Source organism: Gracilinanus agilis, chromosome 4, assembly GCF_016433145.1.
Source record: "Gracilinanus agilis isolate LMUSP501 chromosome 4, AgileGrace, whole genome shotgun sequence".
Classification (NCBI taxonomy): domain Eukaryota; kingdom Metazoa; phylum Chordata; class Mammalia; order Didelphimorphia; family Didelphidae; genus Gracilinanus; species Gracilinanus agilis.
In genome coordinates, this window is record NC_058133.1 from 311,657,429 (window position 1) to 311,682,090 (window position 24,662).

General features: G+C 33.3%; 1 protein-coding gene across 1 annotated transcript in view; it reads left to right on the forward strand.

Moving 5' to 3' along the window:
* Positions 1 to 24,662, forward strand: part of RIMS1 (regulating synaptic membrane exocytosis 1) — a 225,974-nt gene that overhangs the window by 38,257 nt on the left and 163,055 nt on the right. The window contains exons 10-15 of the mRNA XM_044675361.1: positions 5,356 to 5,509; positions 6,715 to 6,840; positions 9,624 to 9,686; positions 12,122 to 12,199; positions 12,532 to 12,657; positions 13,111 to 13,200. Of these exons, the coding sequence (XP_044531296.1) occupies positions 5,356 to 5,509; positions 6,715 to 6,840; positions 9,624 to 9,686; positions 12,122 to 12,199; positions 12,532 to 12,657; positions 13,111 to 13,200 (637 nt within the window). The remainder of the gene's footprint in view (positions 1 to 5,355; positions 5,510 to 6,714; positions 6,841 to 9,623; positions 9,687 to 12,121; positions 12,200 to 12,531; positions 12,658 to 13,110; positions 13,201 to 24,662) is intronic.

Sequence of the window (24,662 nt, forward strand, 5' to 3'; positions counted from 1 at the left end):
GTTTTTTGCCACCACAAAAAGCACAGCTATAAATATTTTTGAAGATAAGAAGGACAAGCATAATATATGTAAATATCTACATTTAGAGAGTATAAGTAATGCAGTCAAAAAGGATACTAAGATGTTTTTGTATAAGTATGAGGGAAAAAAGAAGAGAAATGATACTTCTTAGACTATATAAGATCTCATTAACAGTCAATAAATGTAGAGTTAAATGACCAAAGGAGCCATTTATCACTTCAATTTCCCTCAATTTTTCAGGTGAGGAAATTGATGTTTTAAACCTTTTAATGACTTGTCCAAAGGCATACAGTGGTAATTGATAGGAATGAGATTTGGAACCAGGTTCTCTAATGTTCTCCCCATTCAACCATACTGACTACTCTGTAATTAGATGCCTATGAAGAAACTGTATTCTATTTCTAACCTTAGACTTTCAATCCAGTGATGTAAGGAAGCAGCTGATTTGCCCTAATTCCCAGGAATAGAAAGATCTCGACTTATTATCTTCAAATGCCTTTCCCTAATTGTCTATCCTGAATTGACATTCATATCTCTTAACTCTTCCTGAAAGTCTTAAAGTTCCAGCTTGTGAGCTGTCTCTTCTTTTACTCCCATTCATTTCTCTCTACTAATTTTAGTTTGACTATGGCATACCCCTTATTTATAATGGCTGACTCCACTCATAATAATTAATATATCTCTTCCTTAAACTGATTTAGATTGGCATCCTGCCTTTATTCTACATCTTCTGTAGAGGTTGCTTTTTTGTTGTTGTTGTTATTCTTCAGTTATTTAATCAGATTCTACTGTACCCATTTTGGGATTTTCTTGGCAAAGATACTGGAATGGCTTTCCATTTCCTTCTTCAGCTCATTCTACAGATGAGGAAACAGGGTTAAGCAACTTGTCCAGGATCACATGACTAATAAGTGTCTGAAGCCAGATTTGAATTCAGGAAGATGAATCTTCATGACTTTACACCCAGCATTCTATCCACTGTGCCACCTAACTACCCTGAAAGCCTTGTAGCTGGATATTAAAAAGTCAGGCCTAGGACCTTCACACTTCTATTAGTACTGTGACTTCTTCCAGCTTGCACTTTAGCAGTGATTCTGACTGCCAGCCCCACAGATATTCCCTTGGCTCCTGCCCATAAAAGAATCACAGAAGACAAAGATATCTTAGGGTCAATGGATCCAGACATCTGTCCAAATCCCAAATCTCTCTTGCTGTCTTCAACATGACCCCTTCGTTGAGAAAAAAAGGCATTAATCTGTATAAATGAATAGAAAAATTTCACTCTCTAATGTGAAGATAATTCATTTGATTCATCAACTAAATAATCCTTTCAATGTTTATTTTAAAAATCTTAAGAATATAAAAATACGTCTTATGTTCCATTTTATCTGGATGTTAGATTTCTGGCAATGTCCATTGTCAGATCTGCAAACACAGAAGAATTTTTAATACCATGTAAAGAGGGAAAACATTAATATAAAATTCATTCACTTTATTCTGTAGAAGCATACATATAAACCCAGACCTTCTTTTAAGAGCTTTGGTCTTGTAATCTTCTGTAAACTCAAAAAGTTCTACATTTTTTTTAAATTTTTTAACATTTATTAATAATCATTTTTAACATGGTTACATGTTTCATGCTCCTACTTTCCCCTTCACCCTCCGCACTTCCCCCACCCATGGCTGATGCACATTTCCACTGGTTTTGTCATGTGTCCTTGATCAAGACCAATTTCCCAATTGTTGGTGGTTGCATTGATGTGGTAGTTTCGAGTCCACACCCTCAATCATGTCTGCCCCGACCCATGTCAAAAAGTCCTACATTTTAACAAGTTTGGTTTTCTAGTTTCCTGGCCAGGACAATAGATTGGAAGCAGAAGATTCAAAGGTGATCACTGAAGGGTATTTATTTAGATTCTGAGGAAGGTTTGATGCTAGGAAAATACAATAATCCTGGAGTTATAAGACCTGGTTCCAAATCTTATCTCTAAAATTTACTATCCATATCACTTTGCTCAAATTACTTTCCATCCCTGGGCTTAATTTCCTTTTATGTAAAATGAGAAGATGGAACTACATAGCCTCTGAGGTCTCTTCCAACTATAGAATTATGAATATAAATGGGTACAAAAAGGCCTATAAGAGTAAGAAAAAATGATAAAGGCAAAAATTGTAAAAGCACAACCTTCTTGGACTATTTAACATCATGTCTTAGAAAAGTACTCCTACTTACCTCAATAATATAATACAACATGCCTAATGGTCATAATGATGCTTAAAAAATGGATAGTATTTAGTTCCATCAACTCTGTTTATAGCAACTGAGAACATGTGATATATTTTCATTGGTATTCAGAATTTCAGTTTTTAAAGGAATAAGCTACTGCAGCTTAGAAGATCTCCTTCTGTGGACTACCTTGCTATTTGCTAAGTAATGCATGCAAATGCCATATTTATTGTAGATTTAGAATCTGAAGCATTGTAGAAATGGTACCATAAGCAAAAGAGAGCAAAATCCAGTAAATTATCTCTCCTATATTGCACAAATCATAAAGAATTGTACAAAATATGAAAGATCTATTGGGGTATCTTCTTTTTCCTTTATCATAAACTTCTTGCCTTTGGACAAGTCCTAAACTGTATTCATTTCTTGTCATGAAAGAAAATATTGGGGGAAATCCTTCATTTACCAGCACCACTTAAAATCAGGACACTGGTCATGTCTACTTTCATTGTTAAAAGAGAATATATAATACATATTTATAGACATGTATATTATGTATACATCGCTAATCATATATAAATTATATATATACAAATTGTACAATTCGTATATACAAGTGTGTATATATATGACATATATATATATACAATTTTTACAAGCCTGTATATGCCATTATACATGTATAATATATATACATATGTATACGTAATGCTAGACTTGTTTATATATTGCACTGAAAACTAAGCCTTATTGGTTCATAAAGATGATAAAAAATATATAGTATCAACAAGGTGCTAGGTGTTCCTTGGTTGAACACTGCCATTTAGCACCAAGTAGGCATGGTTTTATATCACTTATCCAATATTCATTTTATGAAACTGTGCCACAGAATCCTCAGGCACCTGCCTCAGAGAGCCTTGAATAACTCTTTGTAGAGTCTTTGATTTGAAAGGTGCCCACCTGTACTCCTTTGCTCATGACATTTGGAACTTTGATCTGAAGTTCTTACCCTATAATTGTGTAGCTTTGTGCCTTTTCTTTAGCCTCAAATTGTAACAGCCATGACCTTTCTATTTTCTAGAGAAGGCATGAGGGTCCCAATGTGTCCCATCACATATTTAGAGTTCTAACAGCCATATCTTGAGCTAGGTGAAGGCAAGTCAAGGATTTACACTAATTTTGAGAATGTTATTAAGGACAAGAAGACATTTTAAAAATTCAAAGGAAGCACCGTATGAGTATTTATTGATATGTCTAAAATTATCACTTCAACCTAGTACTGCTAATAACTTTCTAATCAAATTTCCTAGATGTTCAGAAAACATTTTATACTCTATCCATCAAATTCTTCCATTGGTGAAGTAATTCCATTGTTTCATGTTGCATAAAATCAAGAAAACACGAAGATTTTAAAACACTTTTTTGATCAAGTGAGTTAACTTAGCAGGATACAAAGGCCAACGAGAATTTTACTTTTCCTCCCCAGTGAGTGACAATTATAGCATTTTCCCAAATGAATTATAGAATCCAACACTGACAGCTTTCATTATCTTTTTCCCCATGCATGAAACTATTAAAATAGGTATTAACTGTAGTTTCTGTAGCAGGATTTGTACTATTCAAAGTAAAATATTAACAACTTCATCCCATGCCACATATAGTTATTATATTATATTACAAATAATGGCTTAGTGATAAAATGGCATATCTAATAAAAGTGGCTAAATCTATTTCATAGATATATATTCTTGGAAAATATTTCTGTTAGATTTATATAATTATAGTAAAGATGGATCAGATCAATTATAGTAGAATATTAATATTTTGCCTCTGCAAATAATACTTTGTAGGAGTCTAACACTAATTCAAAATACCAGATAAATAAGTAGAACAGATAAGATAAGCTTCCCAAATTATATCAAAGCTCTACATCAGTCCCAAAGTGGGCGTCACCAACCCATGGTGGGTGCTGCCGCGATTCAGGGGAAGCAGTGATGGCCACAGGTAAATTTATCTTTCCTATTAATTGCTATTAAAATGTAAAAAAAAAATAATTTCCAGGGGGCTAAGTAATATTTTTTCTGGAAAGGAGAGGGTCGGCCAAAAAAGTTTGGGAACCACTGCTCTATATCCTAGATATACTTTAAAATATAAATACATTTATACGCCATTAAATTCTATATTTTCCATGTAATAGCATAAAAAACCCTTTGATAAAACCTTTAATCTCTTCTAGACCAATATAGATAACCATTCTATCTCCTTCTGTTGTTTAAGTCCAAAAAAGTTAAAACTATACCTTATTAAAGATAATGAAGAAGTAGCTCTTTCTTTTATTTTTCACAAAATTATTTATTTGTTTTATGACACATTATGACATTATGGGATAGGTCTATTGTCTTCCATTAGACCCTATGGTTAGTTTGTAAGTTAGACTGAGAATTTTCATGCCCACATCCTTCAAGAATGGGCCATTCATCTATACATATGTGCTATTTGTGATAGAAATCTGCAAATCAAGTTGTGACTTACAATAAAAATTTGAAGTAAATATCAGAGTTCACCATCAAATGAGGCATCTATAATTGCCTACAGTTGGTTTTTTTTCTGTTTTTTGGCCTTTTTCATCATTAGAATTAGTGAATGCATTTTCAAAGGTCTAACCAAGATCAGTTTACCAACATATAGGAATATTCTCTTTGGATAATTAAAATTATAATAAATCAAAGAGGAGGCCATCCTAGGTATTAATCACTAAAATTACTACTTTTCAATGGTTTCTAGCAATTAAAAAAATCTTTATTTAAATGGGATGGAAGTTAACTGTGTGAAGTTTTAACTGTCACATTTATGTTCAGTTCCTCCATTGTTCCGCTTATCTTAGCCTTAATGTGTTCCAATGCATGTATATGTTACACTATGTGTACGTATACTTTTTCACATTTGAAGATGATGCTAATAATGAGTTCTTATTGCATGGCTCTTCAGACTCATTAGTAGATTGCTGGCTGTTGTAGACATTGCAAAGATTTCTTCAAGAGATTGGCTTTCAAATTCTTGTTTATCTCCACAGAATGGCATTGAGTAAACTGTTGTATTTTTGCCAGTAGGTTATAGGTCAAATACTAGAGAAAGCAAATCTACAACTTTAACTGTGCCAGAACAGCAAAGAACAGCTCATCACCGCTCACGATCTGTATCTCCTCACCGTGGTGACGATCAGGGCAGGCCCCGTTCCCGGTTACCAAATGTGCCATTACAGAGGTAAGCTTTATTATGGGTCTAAAACCTTTACAAACAAAAAATTTTGGTGAAGTGGTTTTCACACATGAGAATATTTTAGCTTAAAAATTAAAATAAGGAGAAGTAATGTTCTTAATCAGGGACAGTAGGAAGAAGTTGCCTCCTAAGTATTTTTGTAGACCATGGATGTGTTCACTTATGGCCCTAACCTCTTTAATGCTCATCAGAGAATTAAAGTTCCCTAAGAGTGAAACAAATTCATGGCCACAGCACAATCATTTAAATAAATGTGATGCTTTTTTTTTTTTTTTTGCTGGTTACCCTTCCCAGTCTGAGTGACCAAATAGCAATGATGAACAATGAAGAGACAGAGTATAAGGCACATTTTGAATTATTACAACATTTAGAAGGTCTTATTCAAAGTTAACACTTTGAAGCATTAAGTGGTATATAATAACAAAATATTATGTGTAGAATAATAATTGATTTCTTCTAATTCTGAAATGCCATTATTGTGTCTCTCTGTAAATAAATAAAATTAGCATTCAGATGTGACTTTCAACCATCATATCACTTTTTGAGGGGTTAGATTTCAACATACACATTTTCCAGCAGAGTTGGAGCAAGTCGATCATCAGGCTTTTCCACATAACAACAAAAAAACACCCACCCTCCTTAAGGAGTTTACATACTATTATGGAAAGCAAAATGAAACATCACTCATCTCTTTTCTGACCCTTTCATTTTCTGTTCTGTTGTATTTAGGACCAAAGGGTCACAGATATAGTACTGAATAGGCATAAACTATTCTACTCTTTTCATTTTTCAAATGAATAAATTAGTATAGAAAGTAAAATGACTTGCCCAAGGCCACAGACAAAATAAAATAGCAAAGGTAGAATTCAAGCCAAGGTCCAATACTCTAAGATCAACTCCCTTTTCACTGTATTTTGCAGCTTACCTATGTTGTATATCCTTCAGGAAGATGTTAGCTCAGATCAAAGATTGCTTCATTTTTCTGTTAATATAGTTTGTGAGAAGTATACACCAATCTCATATCTTTAGCTCATCACAATGAAAGCACGGCAGCCCACATACCCGATAGCTTTATTCCTTCTACACTTAATCTGTTCTCTATTTTAAAGGCTAACACTAATATAAAGAAATGAAAGAATGAAAGAAAAAAGTAAACCGTATCAAATGTTAATATTTTATATATTTCTTAGGAGTTTAGATGAAATTCATCAAGTAAGAAGGTCACGTTCTCCAACTAGACACCATGATGCCTCCCGAAGTCCAGTTGATCACCGATCCAGGGACATGGATAGTCAGTATTTATCAGAACAAGAAAGGTACTTTATTTATCGTTTATGGTCTGGTGTATTCATATACACTAAAAACTTTTAAAATTATTTAAACATTTAATGGTAAGATTATTGCCTACCTTACTCCATGCAATAAGAAAAATTTTATCAGAGATATTTCACTTAATATCCTCAACTCTTCAATAAAGATTCTAGTATGTGAATTTTTAACAATTATTCTTCTAAACACAATTGTGGCAGCTAAAAAATATGCACATATTCCCTAAAAAAATTCTAATTTTTGTGCTTAAGAAATTCTACAGATATAGATTTTTATTTTGCATGAATAACAGTGAAAATTATTCAGGAAGAAACATAAGCAAGCAATATCCAAAATTTTGTTCTTTGGGGATTACATGTTTGGAATAAAAATGATTCTTAAAAGTTAAAATATTGTTGTCTCTAATGTCAGAAAGTCCAGCTAAGGTTGCATAATTCATTTTAAGATTTTAAATTGTGACAATCTTGAAATGACCCAAGTTTTCCTTCTATAAAAGCACTTTGAAAGCAATAAATTAGGTTCTCTCTTGTCTAAAAGGGTAATTTAAGGCCAATTCTAAAGATGAAAATTGTTATTAACATACACTACAAGTACATATTCTAATTCATTGTACTTTTTTCCCTAGATGATGACTTACTTCCCACTGAAAGGAAAATCAGCTGCTGTGAATTATCAATATAGTTTAGAAGCCAATTTTAGCTATTTAGTTATCCATATAGTTAAATATACTTCTCATAATAGCAAAGGGTGGGGTGTTTTTTGTTTGTTTTTGGAAGGGCTTCTGTACCTTTGTAGTGGTTTCAAAGGAAAACCTGTAAGGAGGAAATGTTCCTCATTATTCCCCATATGATTTCTCACTATCTTGCCAAATTCTTGAGAGAAACAAGCCCTTGTAACCAAAAAATGATGAGCAATTTGCTTTGAGAAACTATGGAATGGGGCTCACTTCTCATCTTATCTGAATCAGGGACAATTCTCACTATTTTGCTATGATAGCTGGGCAAAATCCAAAGCTATTTCTTGGCCAGGTTACCATTCTAATCAGAACAGATATCCATGGAAAATGTGCACCAGTGCAGTGATGCTAAACCTTTTTTTCAATGGAAGGGAATTAAATGTATCCTCCAAGGTTTGGAGTGTTTTAGTATAAGGAATATATTTAGATGGTTTAGGCCTATGGTCCTTTCTAGTTATAGTTTTTCCAGCCAATAGAATTGGAGTCAATGGCCCTGAAGTGAATTAACCATAAGTTTTTATTCTTTATTTTTATCCTTCCCCTCCCCTACTTTGCTTCAACTGAGAGTTTATAAGAAGAAAATTAATTCATTAACATTTGTTCATACTTACTTCTTTGATGTCTGTAGTATTTCCCTAAGCTTATAGTAGAAAACAAAATCCCAGATCCAAGATGGATGTGAGAAATAAGATGGGAGCATTTACTCTTATAGATGAGATCCATAAAGGCACAATCAACTTATGCATATGTATTTATCACTTAATTATCAGGCAAATGAAGAAAAATGTATATTGATTTTCTTCAGTATGGTCTGGATTCTCCTATAACTCTGAAAGATCCCCAGAATTAATTCTTTGTATGCTATGTAAAATAATGTTAAAGGCATTTTGATGTTATTCTGTTTTTCATGGGATCATGAGCTAACATAAATAAGTTTGGCAAATTAAGTAATTATTGCTACGAAGAAATCTCTTTCTTCATGAAATGGAGAATCTGGCCACCATAAGATATTGGTGTTCCTGCCAATTTCTTTTCAGTTATGTTTCTGATATTTCTTGAATACACTTTTTTTCTGCTCAAAGTTTCAATTAGAAAAAAATGTCCATACATCAGATATTTGGAAATATTGTAAGCTGAGTTTAGCTGCAGAAATTATTTTCAAAATTATATTTAAGCAAAAATTGAATTTTCTTATAATTTCATCTATATGTGAAATATACTCAGTAGTTGTTTTTCTTTTACTGAGATTAAAACAAATACAAACAACATAACCAAGATATACTATTTTAAAAAATTCTGACACAATACACCTAGACATGGGTTAATTGTTAACTGACTATTTAAGATTTTGATTTTTACATTGGACAATATATTAACATTCATTGTATATTTTGATGGAAGAGCTAAAAAAGTTGTTTTTCACAATTAGCTAAGTCACTTGGCCCATGTTAGTTTTCAGTCATTATAGATGGCAAATGGCATATTAACTACAATGTACAATAGAATAAAATTTTATTTGATAGTGTATATATTCTTAATTGGAATAAACTTTTGCTGATTGTTAAGAAACTTAATGCTGTGAGTTTACAGTTATGTTAAAAATAGAAAGCTGGTATGTTCAGAATTTTTAGAAAACCGGGGTTCTAATGTTCCCTTTTTATTGCAAAGAACAAATCTATAAGTGCTGTAAAAAAGTAATAATTCATCTAAATTAATGTAGTTCAACCTAGAATCCTAGTAAATGTTCATCATTTTTCCTCTTTGGAAGCAATATTCTAAAAGGTATAAAATTAAGTGACAAGTTGATAGGACTCAGAATGTAATGCCAGCTGCAGTTTATGGTTTAAATTTTTAAATACTGTCATTATTTTATTTTTTGATTTATCATTCACAAGCAAATATACAAGTGCAGACTATCTGGTTTCTTCCCGTCCTTTTTTATGTTTCCATTGACATATCATTGGCATACCCCCATGTCATTTAATGCCACATTATCTATGTCTGTTTCACTCATCCCCCATCCTGTCTGTGCAGTGAGCTTCTTATGCTGCCCAGAGCAAAACGAGGACGAAGTGCAGAGTGCCTACATACGACCAGGTAAATACAGGGATTTGGTAACCATGGCTCTTTGTGATTAGATTCTTTATATCTTATCTCCTTAATCACCTTAATTAATATTACTGCAGACAGATAAATAGTATTTCCAAACTCTGCTTCATCTTGGGGAAAAACACTCCAAATGTATTCCCATTCAGGTATTAAGCAGAGTGTAAATGAAAAGCTGGAGACTTCTAAGTCCCTATACAACTGCTATTACATCTGCAGTAAACCATGCTAAATGATCTTATGAGATATATTGCCTTTCTAGTCACTGGAGAAATGGTATCCAATGCATGGCAATATGATTATGTCTTTATGATCATCTTTTATGCTGCTTGGCTTTTGAATTTAATTTAAGAATGTTACACTTTTTGTTTTGTTTGTTTTCAATTAACTTGTCTTTTTCATTATTTTTCCCTTGTTGAGTTGATAGGCAAGCCAAATGAACCTCCTTGGACTTCAATTTCTTCATCTGGAATATAAAAGATCAAGTTGGATCATCTCTAACATATTAGCTTTGAAATTCCATAATTCCACAATTCAACCTTTACTATTGAAAGATGAGGAAATTGAGATTCAGAGAGGGGAAATAATGTTTCATCCTAATTTAAAGTTTAGGTACTAGCTCTTAATTCTTGGTGTGATAGCCTTAAATGATACTAAATTCCCCCTATAAATTCCTATTAAATAAAAACTCTCCAAAAGTTTATTGAGAGAATATACAGATGCAAAGAATTAACGTGTCCAGATTTAAACTTTATTAGTCTGATTTACAAGAAGCTATTATAAAATCCAGTGGAGGCTTGGCTTAATCACACAGATGCTTAATTTTAAAATTTTAATATTTTTAGTTTCAATCTCATCCTAAATAAAGAAATACTAAGTAGCTCTATCCAATCAATAGGGACATATGAAAGGAAAAAAACCCTCAAATTTAATACAAAATTGGGAAAAAACCCAAAAGCTTAAGCTTAAAAATGTAACGTTCTCATGTGCGTTATATTTTTGAGATAATTTAATTAATGATGTTTACTCTTTTAATTAATGAATCCATATTCAAAAAGGAAAGAAATTTCCTGCAAACACTGATGTGACCACTAATAATTTGGTATTGTCGGACTAATTATGATTCAAAGATTTTTTTCTGCCCTTTCTAAATCTGAAGATAAAAGCAAGTAAATTCAAAATTCAGGTTGTTTCAGGTTACATTTTATTATAACATTTTGAAAATACTTTTTTTTAAAATAGTGTTTAAATGTCAGCTATTTGAATTAGCAATAACTGAATTTTATATTACTTGCACACATGTACTATGCAGTTTTAAAATGGTTAAATTTATACTTCTGGAGAATCAAAATGGCATCTCCTCTCTGGCATGGCTACTGTACAAGATATTGTTGTGAAGCACATGTGGCCCAAAATCAGACACACCAAGAATAAAAGGAAATGGAGGGCAACCACAGCCAATATCCAATTTTCCCTTTTTCACTGCCCTGATCTTTTTTTTTCTGTGTCAGTAAAGTGCCCCAGAAACACATACTCATGTTAGTCCCAAACCTTCAAGAAACCCATTTCTCCTCCACATTTACATTGCTAAAACTATGAGGAAACAAGACTATTAGATTATATATTTGTGGGCATGTGTTTACATACCTGTACCCATAAATGGGCTATTCATAAAAGTAAGTATACAGTCATAATCATCAACATTTAAATAAGAAAATATGCACAATATAAGCATATCTATAATGAATACACAAGCATATCCATATTTGTGTACATATATAAGCATACAAATATTAGTTAAAACCCATGTGCCTATATTTCATTTACTTAAGTTTCATATGTAAATTTCCCTTTCTCCTTTTATCTTATACCCTTGTCCATTTCTCTCATCATCCCGACCCACTATACCAGTACTTATATAAACTCCTTACTTTTCAATAACATTTTTATTGACACCACCTTTTCAAGAAGAGATAACTAAACATACACACTCATTCAAAAAATGTTGAATAATTTAATTATCCCTTTCATCAATGAATTTTTATAATCATATTAATACTATTAAAACAATAGTTAAAAGATAACAAATATTAGGAATAAAAGAAAATTTACATATTAGCCTGATTGAGAAATTTATCTTTGACCATTTAAAGGAATAAATCATGTAATTAAGCCTTTATAATGAACTAATTTTGAGGACCTAGCATAATATTTGCAGAACTCAAACATTTAAATTCCTTTAGGTTAACTCTTGGGAAACCTGAGGGATGGTTTTGGGGAGGGAAAAAGAAAGAATATTGTAAAAATCTGTGTGAACAAAATAACAATTCTGTTAAAATATTAATATTATTTCTTAAAACTCTAGTAAAATTTGCTTCACATGTATTTTTCTGTTTCCTACGTGTTTATGTGTTACCCCATTCCAGACATTCTGTTAGGCACTATAAAACTTTACCATCAAAGATGCCTTTAATAGAGAATGGCACTCATTGGAATATTTACAGGTAAGAGACAAAACAGCGATTCCACTCTTTCACGCAAGCCCTCTAAACAAGGAAGTTTAAATTCTCATAAGTATATAACATAATCTGTAAAGATCCTACCTTAAAATGTATTCACAAAATAAACACATAAAAGGTTAATACAGAATTATATTAAAAAGATATTTAGATGGCTCTGACTAGAAATCTTCTGTTACTAAAATCTACCAAAGTACCAAATCCTAGTTGCCTGTTTTCTTTTGTCATTTATTTGATGTCAGTGTGTCATGGTTTTGTTTCTGAATGTAGAACTGAATTTTATTTTTTTTCCTTTTGAATAATCTTAATTTATGAAGCTCAGTTCTGCCTGCATGTGCTAAGATCCAATCAATGGTTAGACAGGATATTTCTCTTCTTGATGACTGCCTTAATGCACAAGAATTGAGATTTCCTGATGAAATATTGTTTAAAAGGAAATGGAAGTGTCTTCTTCCATGTCTAGTCCAATGTGATTTGATAGACCAAATAGTTCTAGTTCACTTGTAAAATGATTTCTCCTCGGATGTCCTTCATTTTGTTTTGGTGTGGCATTGTTTATTATTAATGAAGTCATAGACATTTTGTCTTAGTGCTTCTCCTGTTGCAAATCTTCCATGAGGAGGTATCGTTTATTCTCATTTTCAGTCTAAGAAACCTTTTTGAAAACAATTATGCAAAACAGTCAAGCATAATCTTTGTTTAGTTTTATTTTCTAAACAAACTTCTGCACTGTCATCCAGTCAGCTCTTTTACATCTTTATTAATTGAATCATGATGATTCTACATCTTATATGAAGAGAACATTATTTTATGATTTAATATCTAACATGATATTCTTTTCTTTGTTTTCTTTTTTTCTTTCTCTTCTACCATTGGATGCAATGCACTGGCACTAGTGAACTACAGCCCTCCCTTGACAGGGCTAGGAGTGCTAGTACCAACTGCTTGAGACCAGATACTAGTTTGCATTCACCAGAACGAGAAAGGTATAAAATAAAGACTTTTTTCTTTTCTTGTCATCTGTACTGGTGATTTTAAAATCAGTTGATTTTGTTCGAAGTAAAGCTTTTACATGTCTGTTTACTCATGTCTGCTTTGATACCTGTCAACACTTCTCCATCCCATAATCGAAGAGATATATGTAGGAGTGCCAATACATATATTTCTCTAAAGGTGTCAGCGTAAAAATGGTGTGATGTAATTTGTAAATGCTTCTGCCTGCTGCTTCCTTTTCATTTCAATCTAGTGGTTTCATTTATAGCAACACTCAGGTAGCCTTCATTATGCTGATACTATGGCTGGGCCCAGTAAGAGTTATCTAAAGTGAATTTCCTTTGGCCTGTTATAGCCACTGTCAGAGCAATATAGAATAATTGATTAGTAGCCTATTCGGTAATTGAGAACTATGACGTAGAAGATAAAAATCCAGAGCCTAGGCCTTTGATTTTAAAGACACCTTTCATAGACTTGTATATTCTTCTTTAACTAAACCATCAACTTCAACTAGAGCTTTTAATATGCCATTTTTCTGTATTTGATCAAAACATAATATATATATTTTCTGAAAAATATTATATGGATAGATTTTTTTAAGACTTGGACTTTTTGCTAAAATGTTTTACTTGGCCAAATAGTAAATCAGATTTTTCTGAACATGTTAAATAATTTTCATGAGATATTTTTTGTTAGGTATAAGTAGCTAAATTTCCATATTGGAAGTAAACCTCAAGGTTTTCTTGAACTTGATAATGAGTTTTACCAATTTTATTATGCATAAAATTTCATGAAACAGTCATTGACTTGGAAGAATCTTTAAAAGCAGTAGTAGGTGAAGCCATAATAGTGAATGATATTTCCAAGGGAAAGATGGGAAAGGGTAGAGAGAAGGGGAGATAGTGTAAAGAGGGTTGTGATATTCAGTCATTTCAGTTATGCCTATTTGTGAAATCATTTAGTGTTTTCTTTTTTTAAAACCCATACCTTCTATCTGAGAATTAGTACTGTGCTTTGTTTCCAAGACAGAAGAAAAGTAAGGTTAGGCAAATTGGCATAAGTAACTTGCCCTGGGTCACACAGCTAGGAAGTGTCTGAGGCCAGTTTTGAACCCTAGAGCTCCCATCTCTAAGTCTGACTTTCAATCTACTGAGCTGCCTCCAATTTGGAGTTTTCTTCACAAACATCCTGGAGTTCTTTGCCCTTTCTTTCTTCTTATAGAAGAGAAAACTAAAGCAAATAGGGTTAGTTTTGAACTTAGGAAGAGGGATCTTCCTGACTTCAGGCTTGGTATTCTATCCATTGTGTCACCTTACTTCCCTAGAGTAAAGGGAGAATTCATGACAAAACAATGGTGAAGAAAAGGAACCAATAGGCCAAAGAATCAACAATAAGAAAAAGAGGAAGAAGAGAAGAGAAATCAGGAAAGTGTAGTATTTCTCAAATGTTGAAGTTTGTAAGGGCCTGTAAAAAGAGTCAAATATTTTCTATGGCATTAATTTGGCTCATTCTCCCACTCCCCAGTGAATTAGGAATCTGTCAATATATTAGCTATAAGTGTTATGGTGGTACCATTGGTAGTACCTTTGGAAAAGAATGAAATTTTGGGAACAGCTAATAGAATTAAAAGCTGCAGAGGATTTTAGATAATATCTAATTCAAACACATCAAATTTACAGATTAATTAATTCCTACTGACAAAAAATTTATTAAGTACTAATATGATCTAGGCATTGGTTTGACAGACAGAAAGAATAAAATAATCCCCACTCTCCAGGTGTGTATATCAAAAGTTAACATATACATAAACCTGCAGGGATTGAATAATATGCAGAATACATACAAAATAATTAAATGAATTTTCAATGGATGAGTACATCATAATTAAGGAAATTAGGAATTTTTTCATGTAGAAGATGATATTTGAGTTGTATCTTAAAAGAAGTGATGTGTTCATTGAGGTAGTGAGAAAGACTGAATTCTGGTTATGGGGAATGATTAATACAAAGGTACAGAGATGAGAGGAAGAAGTTATATGTGACTGAGAATGAGAAATTAACTTCTTTGTCTGGAATATGGTAGAGGACTCACAGTGTACAAGAAAGGGATTAGAGTACAATGAGGCTAGCAAGATAGGTTGTTCAGTCATGTAAGGCTTTAAGAGCTAACCAGAGCAGTGTTTACTATATGCTAGAATAATCACTAAAGTTTATTGAAAGGGAAGAATGAAATGATCAAATCTGAAATATAAAGAAGACCAGAAAAGGCACATCACTTTGGTAGAAGTGGGTAGGCTGGACTGGAATGATATGAAACTTGAGACAGGGAAACTAATTATGAGGCTATTTTAATAATATAAACAAGACATGATAAAGAATTGAATTAGGGTGGTAGTTATGTGAGTGCAGAGAAGGATCCAGAACTGAGAAATGTTATGTAGGTAGAGATGGTAGTATTTGGCAACTGATTGGATATTTGGAATAATATAAAGTGAGAAGTTGAGGGAATTGCTGAGGTTATAAACCTAAGTAGTCTGGAAAAATTGTGATTCCTTTGATAGCAATTGGGAAACTTCAAGGCAGTAGAGGATTAGGGAAAACATAAAAAGGGCTGTTTTAGACATTTTGTATTTGAGATATCATCAAAAAACCAAGTTTGAAATGTCTAATGTCAATTGGTGACAAGGAATTGAAGCTCAGGGAATGAGAACATAACTAGATATTTTGATCTGTTCTCCATATGCATAGAAATTGTTGAATTTATGAGATATGTTAAGGTGACCAAAAGAAAGGCTATAGAAATGAGAAACAGGACCTAAGAAAGAACCCTGGAGAACACTCAGCATGATATGCATGATTCCCAGACAAAAGAAATGGAGAATGAACAAGTCATTGGAATCTGAAGAAAAACAGGAAAAAAACAGTGCCACAAAAACCCAGGAAATACAGTATTTAAAAGGTGTGTGCAATGATATTACATGCATCAAGTAGATTGCAAAAGATGATAACTGAAGGAAAAACTACTAGAGTTGACAATTAAGAGATCATTGATAAATTTGGAGAAAAAAGTTTTAGGTGAAGTAAGAGGATAAAAGCCAAACCGCAAAGGATGGCAAAGTGAAAGAAGAAGCAGAGTTAGTGAATATAAAAACTTTTTTGTAGGGGTTTGGCTGGGAAAGGCAGGAGAGATATATCATAATACCTTGAGATGGTCACAGTTTAGTGAAAGTTTTTTGTTTGGTTGGTTGTTTTTTTTTTTTTAATGATGGGGATAAATGGAGGTGAATGAATGATTGAGTTCACAATCTGCTTGAGAAAACAAGAAAGATGGAACCAAGTACATGGGTAGAAGAGTTATCCTTTTTAGAGGATGGAGGGGAAAGGATAATGTCAAGAGTTTTTTAAATGAAGGGAAAGGAAAAAGAGGGAGTTTACTTTGGAAGACCTTATTTTTCTTAAGAAAACAGAACAATAGATGCTCTGTTAAGGGAGAGGAGAGGAAGTTGTGGGAAATTCAAGTAGGATAGGGAATTAATTTGGGAGGAATGAAAAGGTCACTTTGCTATAATGAAGGCTCATTTGAAATTAGATAAGATCAATTTATGAGGTCAGAATTGTTATAACCCAAATTGAAAGATTGAATCACTTCCTTTGACTCTTTTTAGCAGCATATGAATAGGAATGTAGGGAGCAGATGGTAGGAGTAATCCAGAAATGAGATTTGGGAAGAGATGAGCAACAATAGATCAAGGAGGTGAGGGATTCTAGAACAGAAGGCTGTGTAGAATTTAATTATTTAAACATTATGTTCTAAGAAAAGAAAATTAAATGTGACAGTGACCTGCAAAAGTACTGAAAGAAGAAAAGACTGGAAGTCTCAAAGAGAGTGAAAAATATATTTAGAAGGGGCGAAATTTGGGGAATGATAGAATAATTAAAGGCCATAACTGGATAAGGGAATATTCAAGTTTTTAATTAAATAACTGGAACACTTGGATTGGAGCAGTAGGTCATAGAATTTGAGCAGAGACCAAGGAATTCGGAGGTTAGGATAATTGAGAGAGTGAGTATGGATTGACATCCTTTAGAAAAATAGTAGGAGGGGGCAGCTGTGTGGCTCAGTGGATTGAGAGCCAGGCCTAGAGACAGGAGGTCCTAGTTTCAAATTTGGCCTCAGGCATTTCCCAGCTGTGTGACCCTGAGCAAGTCACTTGACCGCCATTGCCTACCTTTGCCACTCTTCTGCCTTGGAGCCAATACACAGTATTGACTCCAAGATGGAAGGTAAGGGTTTTAAAAAAAAATAAAAGAGAAAGAAAAATAGTAGAATTTGTAGAGGAGTAGAAGTCAGTAATGCTAAATTCCTTGAGAAAGGAGAATGGCTTGGGAGCCGCATACAACAAGAATTATGATCTTAATTGGATGGGGAAAAATTGAGAACAAAGGAGTTTGTTTAGTGAATAATACAGGTAAAGGAAGAGCACAGAAATGCAGTGGTGACCTAGTATAGGACCAGTATATCTGCGAAGGGGAGAGAAGGTGATGTGTCAGAGAATATGGTTAGGAATGCATTATATTAAAGAGGATCCAGATCAAAGGGCGAGCTAGTAGATGAGAAATGGATAAGAGAAAGAGGTCCAGGATAAAGAGGTTTGTTTTTTGTGGAATCAGTATTACTGAGACCATAGTAGAAGTGATAGGCAGAGTCATAAGAGACCCAGGGGTGAGAGAGGATTGAGAATCAAGAAGATGAAGATAAGAGAACAGAAGGTAGGGACTGAATATAACATATTCCCAAGTGACTGTGATTAATACAGAGATAGGGAGAGAAACAGGTGGCAGAGGTTATTAGAATTAGGAGTAGTAGTGAATGAAGAGTAAATTATTTCAGTATTCAGTGGGTATTGTTTGAAGGCAAAAACCAGGGGAATAGCACCAGGTGGTCACTCTCTCCTGCTCCTCCTGGTATATGTGTGTCTGTGTGAGTATGGTGTGTGTGTGTGTGTGTGTGTGTGTGTGTGTGTGTGTGTGAAAGAAGAGTGCTTCAGTGGTCTCTACTCAGGAAAAAGGATATTGGACCCTTCCTTCTCTAGGATGGATGGGAAGAGGGGAAGGGCAATAGGCAAAACTGGTTCAGCTAGGTTCTTCTCCTTTTGGAAGAAGGTATCAGCCAGTCATAGTAGGGTAGAAAGTGGCATGAAGAATGTGAGGTCTGCAATAGTGAAATGACTTGCTAGGCAGGTACTAAGAAGTAGAACTAAGATTCAAACCCAATTTCTCTGGGTAATGAAATAAGAAGTTGTCAAGAGTAGATTAGAATGATTGTCAAACAATAATGAATGTTCAGGTGATGTTAAACTCCATAAATTTTCAGTAGATTAAACAATTTAAGTTTGTAACTTTCTCATTTAGTGTTCAGGATCCTGGGAGCAAGAATGGTAGAAGTTGAGAATTAAGTTAATAACCAAATTTATAGGTTGGCAGGAAGGAAATATCTGAAGGTCACAGATTATAGGAGCCTGAGTTCTGGGCTAGTAGCTACTGAGATATTGCATGCAAAGATGCTTAAGGAAATGTATAGTCAGAACAATATAGGAAATTATTATTTGGGGAATGGGGTAAAAATAAGTTTAGTAGCTTAGAATTAGTATTGTTGTGTTCAAGTAATATGATTTCAAAGTTTAAGATATTCCAGGGAGGCAGTGGGAATGGTACAATTCAAATAGATTATAGATCATAGCCTCATCAGTGTATAACCAAAGTGATATACAAAAGAAATTTAGAGATTTCTGTCATATGGATATTAAAGTCCCTGTCTATAATATCAGAGGATATTAAGAAAGCTGTGAGCTAGACGTCAGAAAAAGATAGGATGATGACCTAGACATTAGAAGAAAACATCTAAGAATAACAAGGTTATGTAAAGAGATTGAATTTGGGGGGGGTTGATTAGGATAAAAGTAGAGGAATAGTCTGGAAATGATAGGGGAACTGAAAGATTATTATCTTCTGCTCCTTTGAACCACAGAGGAGGGATAAACAGTCTTGGGAGAAATAGGTTACAATAGATGAAATATCCTCAGAGAAGGTCTAGATTTCAAGTAAAGACTCAAAAGGAATGCCGGTTAAAAAATTCAAGGATGTAGGAAGTTCATTGAAAATGAAATTGAGAACTGAAAGGGTGTCTATTACATGGATTAGGGGAAGGGCAAACCAGGCTGTCATGAGTCTGGGGAAACATTGTTTATAAGAGGATTCAGGAGTAAAGTATCAGGGGTTATATATAAAGCTTGTATTTAATGAAAGATTATAATTGATCTCCCTCTGCTACAATGGGGAAAAGATTAATGTGACTACACAGAACAACAAAGGATTTGCATCTGAGTTTGAAATCAAATTTGAAATGGCCCATTAAAATGTGCCTTTATGAAATCTTATCCTTGGTAGAAAATAATAGTAATATTAAGGTCCCAGATTTTTAGGAAAGGAGAACTGAGGTGGATGACTGACCCTGTGGCCTGCTTTAACTGTCGATCTTTAATTATTTCCTGCACATTTGTAGCAAACAGACCCATTTTAACTTAAAAACTAGGTCATATAAAATAAAACAACAAATTTGTTATATGGAAAAACCAAAATTATTTCATTATTCAAGATGTATTATAAAATGGAAAGAGCACTGTTTCTCAGAGTCAGAGGATGTAGATTCAAGTCCTACAGATGACACTTATTGCCTGTGTGACCTTTGCCAAGTCACAGCTTCCCTGGACCCTGGTGCTTTCCTCATCCATGAAATGAATAAATTAAACTGGATGGTCCTTCCAGTTTGAGGCTTTTCATCAATGTGATAGCACTTAAATGTATGCTTGCTATTATCTACCCTTAATAACTCAAGATACATTTAGAGAAGTTACTTTTAGAAATAAACCACCCTGAGGGATGTTAGTGGTATTTTCCCCTCTTTTCTAAGTCCTAAAGTAAATCATTTGATGAAAAGTTAACTTTTCAGAGTTCTTTCACACCTGTTATATCATTTAATCCTTATATAAAGTCATGAGGTAAGTAGAGCAAGACTACATTATGTTCATTCAACAGAACAAGAAATGAGAAAACAAGACCAAGGTCACTTAGCTACCTGATGTGAAAGCCCAAACTAAAACTCAGCTCTCTTGACCCTTAGCCCTGTTTTAATTCCATAAGATCTTAATGCCTAAAGATCTTTCTGATTTCTAGCTTATCAATGTCCACAGGACACCAACCGTTATTGAGTTCAATATGAAGCTTGGTTAAGCTGTTTCTCTTATAATCGGCCTCAAAAAAATAAATTAATTAATCATCATAAATAGTGTTAAAATAATCTCCCTTTCCCTTAACTAGAACATTTATTATTTATCCCAATCCTCTATTGCAAAAAATCACATAAATTCATAACTTTAGAACTTGACAAGACCTTGATTATATGTTATCTTGATCAGTGAGGTCAAATTCAAATTGAGACAGGGTTCAGTAAATTCTATATAATGATCCTTATGGGATTATATTGACTTAGTTTTAAATTTTATAGTTACCTGCATTTTATTATATTTTTAATTTGTATTAAATATTTTTCAATTACATTTTAATCTGGTGCAGCCCTCACACAGGTAGGAGTGTTGGACACTTCAGAATAAAACCTATACCTTCAGTTTAAAGGAGAGAAAACTGAAGATTAAAGAGTTTAAATGAATTATATAATATGAAATAGGAAGAAGTCAATCTGGGTTCCCGAAACTTGGTCCCCCAGATTATACATTCAGGACACTTTCCATAAATCATGCTACCTCTCTAGGCTATGACAGATGTTGAATAAAGAAATAATGAATTAGTGTGACCGTTCTAATCTGAAAACAAAGGAACCATATTTGGTCTATTTCTCAGAATAGTAGGAATTAACATAGTTTGGTTTCCTTTCTTCTTTCAATACATACCATCTCTGTTCATATGTTTTTTTAAATAAGACCCAGATATTATTTACTTCATAAGTCTTTGGTCTAATAATTTAAACTATAAAATATTTATATCTTCACTGAGTAGTTTTTAAAATCTTTAAACTTTCTCTTTAAAAAAAACAAACAAAAAAAACAAAAAATCTCTTACCTTCCATCTTAGAATCAGTGCTGTATATTGGTTCCAAGGCAGAAGAACAGTAAGGGCTAGGCAGTGGGGGTGAAGTGACTTGCCCAAGGTCACACACCTAGGAAGTATCTGAGTCCAGATTTGAACCCAGGACCTCCTGCCTCTAAGCCTGGCTTTCAATCCACTGAATCACCTGGCTGCCCTCATAAACATCTTCTTTTAAGGAAAGTTCATGAGATAGAATATGCTTAAGTTTTCCATTCCACAGCTATGGGTTAACATGTGTGTAGATATATGTATTTGGTTTGGAGCTATGATGTAATCAATATAAGGTACTCCTATGTGTAATCAATATAAGGTATTTATTCACCAATCTTGCCATCTCAGTCAAACTAGGCAATTTTCTGATTGGTTTCTTTTATTCTCAGTTTTCACTCTGTTCCTCTGCTCAGCTAGACATATACTTCAAAAAAAGTATAGAACTCATCATTTCTAGCATTCAGCCTAGTTTTGAAATTTCTGTCTCTCTGCCTATCTCTCTCTCTCTCTCTCTCTTTCTCTCTATCTCTCTGTCTCTCTGTCTCTCTCCTCTCTCTCTCTGTCTCTCTCTTTCCTTCTCTCTTTCTCTCTCTGTATGTCTCTCTCTAACCCATTTGTCTGTCTGTCCATCTTTCTCTCCCCATCTTTTTAAGTTTAGGCATAATCAAATAAATTTAATTTTTGTCCAGTAAAAGTATACCAAGAGAGCTGTCCATACCATCCCAGTTTATAACATCTTATTACATTCAAGACTCACAAAATGTTATAAGTTGGAGTGTTATAGAAAACTCTACTGGAAAATATTTAAAGAAGAGACTTCATCTGCTAAATAAGACCCAAAATGTTCTGGCATTTGAAAATGCCATTTTCAAGATGATGATGTGGACATGTATGTAAGCATATAAATATATGATATTCTGTGTACCTAGTAAAATAATATAAAAATGTTTTTTGACCTGTGATTTAGTGTAGAAATATTCTGGTGAAGAAATTTTATCTAGTCCAGGAGCTTTCCTGCAACTTATTTGCACATATGCACATAATAATAGCAATAATATATATATACTTTTATAGATATAAAGTTATCTATAGTGCCCTAATTCAATTAAAATAAACATTAGAATAAAGGAAATATATTGAAGGGGCTTGATAAATTATAGAGTATTCATAATCAAAAAGTAGAAATAGTGAATAAATTACAACAATATTTGCTGACATGTATATGGTATTTTCCTGTTTATAATAAACTTTATGTAATTTATCTCATTTTAACTTGTAGCAATACCATGAGGAATACGGGAAAGGCATAATTTCACCCTATTTTATAGCTAGAAACTTACTAACTAGTTTATAGGTTGGAAACTTACCAAAATTCACAAAGGTAGCAGTGGTGGTCCAATAACTCAAAACTAAATTTTAGAACTTTAAATACCTTGAGCGTTTCACCATATGAAGGTTGTAGATTTGGAGAACCAACTCATATGATTTTGACTAGACTATTCCTCCAGTGAGAGAATTGAATCTCTCTGTAATCTTAAACCAGCAAATCTAGATCTGAGGGAGATCCTATGAAAAAATAAAGTAGGATATCTTTATAATTTGAATTGATGAAGTAGGAACTTCATATCAGATTCCAAAAATGTGTATTTGTTGTTACAATTGATTGGTCAATAGATCTTGAACATCTCCTCTATGCCTAGTTTTCTACTCTCAAAGGTTTTCCACTGCAGCTGGAAATACCATTCATGTATGTGAAAATATCAGGTAAAATTGAAGTATGGTACTGCCTTGTGAGGAAGGGACTAAAAGGTCAATAGCTATGTTTCAGTGTGCATAACAATCAACCTAATAATGAGCCAAAATAACTATTGAAAATGTTAATGAAAATGGCTAAAAACATAAAGTTACACTTCTTATAATTTCTGCTTCCCTATATACTTCTTTGCATAACCTTCTTCTAAGAGAAGCAGAATTTTGATAGTTGAAATGACATAACATAAGGATAATAAAATGAGGTAAGATTCCTTCTTTAGGCATATTTGAATCTTTCATAATAGAATTCAATTTTTTGTTTCTATTAATGGAATGAATCATAGTGCCATGAAAGTCTGGTCACAATTACTTTGACCTACACATTTCTTCCAGAGAGATCCTATAAATTGGAGCTGGAAAGAACTTTAGAGGTCATCTAGTTTCAATTTCTTGTTTCACAGAGGAAGAAAATAAGGCCTAACTAACTTTCTCTAGGGTCACATAGACTGAAAATATGAACCTCCTTCAAAAATTTTTTTCCAAATATGTTGAAATATATTAAAAACCACTTCATGGTTGGTAAGTTCTCTTGCAGCTCTAATTTAATGATCCTATGATTCTGGAGAGTGTTGAGTAAAGTATTAAGGGTCTATCAGCACCCTCACCACCAAGCTACATTAGGAATATAATCTCAGGCATACTGAAACTACTCTTCATTTAAAAGGCTTCTTCACCAAATACCCAGCTATGTTCTGGCATCTCATTGTTAGTGTTTAGGCTTGTATTTTGTGCAAGTGTCCCAGAGGTAGAACTTATTCAGTAATATGTCATATCTGTACTAGATTCTTATCCCATAACTATAAATAATGCTGAGCATTACCCCACTCTGTGAACCTTTGATTTTACCTAAATCACAGTCCAGTAACTTATTGACCTTTAGAAATGAAACTGGAGATGAGAAATGACTAGGTACCATTGGATGACACTTGTTAAGGAAGGTGAAAGGGAGAAAATGGGAAGAGAAGTAAGGGAAGGGAGAGGAGGTAGATAAAGGAGATGTGGATGGAAAGAAATTTGCAGAGCACTGAGTGGTTGAGCACATCTGGATCAGTCATGAGACTTTCTTCGTATATAAACCAAACAAAAAATTATATGTCTATATCTATATATAATTATAAAATCTTTAATTTAGTACCTGACTTTAAGTCTTTTTCTTTCCTGACTTTAACTCTCTTTTCTTTTATATCTTTTGGAAGGTAATGGATTACATAGCAAATAATGTGTTTTAACTTCATTGTATTTGCTAGAATCATGTCTTATATTTGTTTGGTTTTTTAATCTCTTCTACACATAAAATTGGGATTTGCCTTCTTAATACTTCTATCATGCCACTAGATGGCAAAAACCAACACAATTTCCAGATATCTGATACTGGCACTAGAGACAGAAATATGTCAGTGACGGCAAGAATTGGAGAATGGAAGGCATAGAAATTGAAGAGAGAGAGAGAGAGAGAGAGAGAGAGAGAGAGAGAGAGAGAGAGAGAGAGA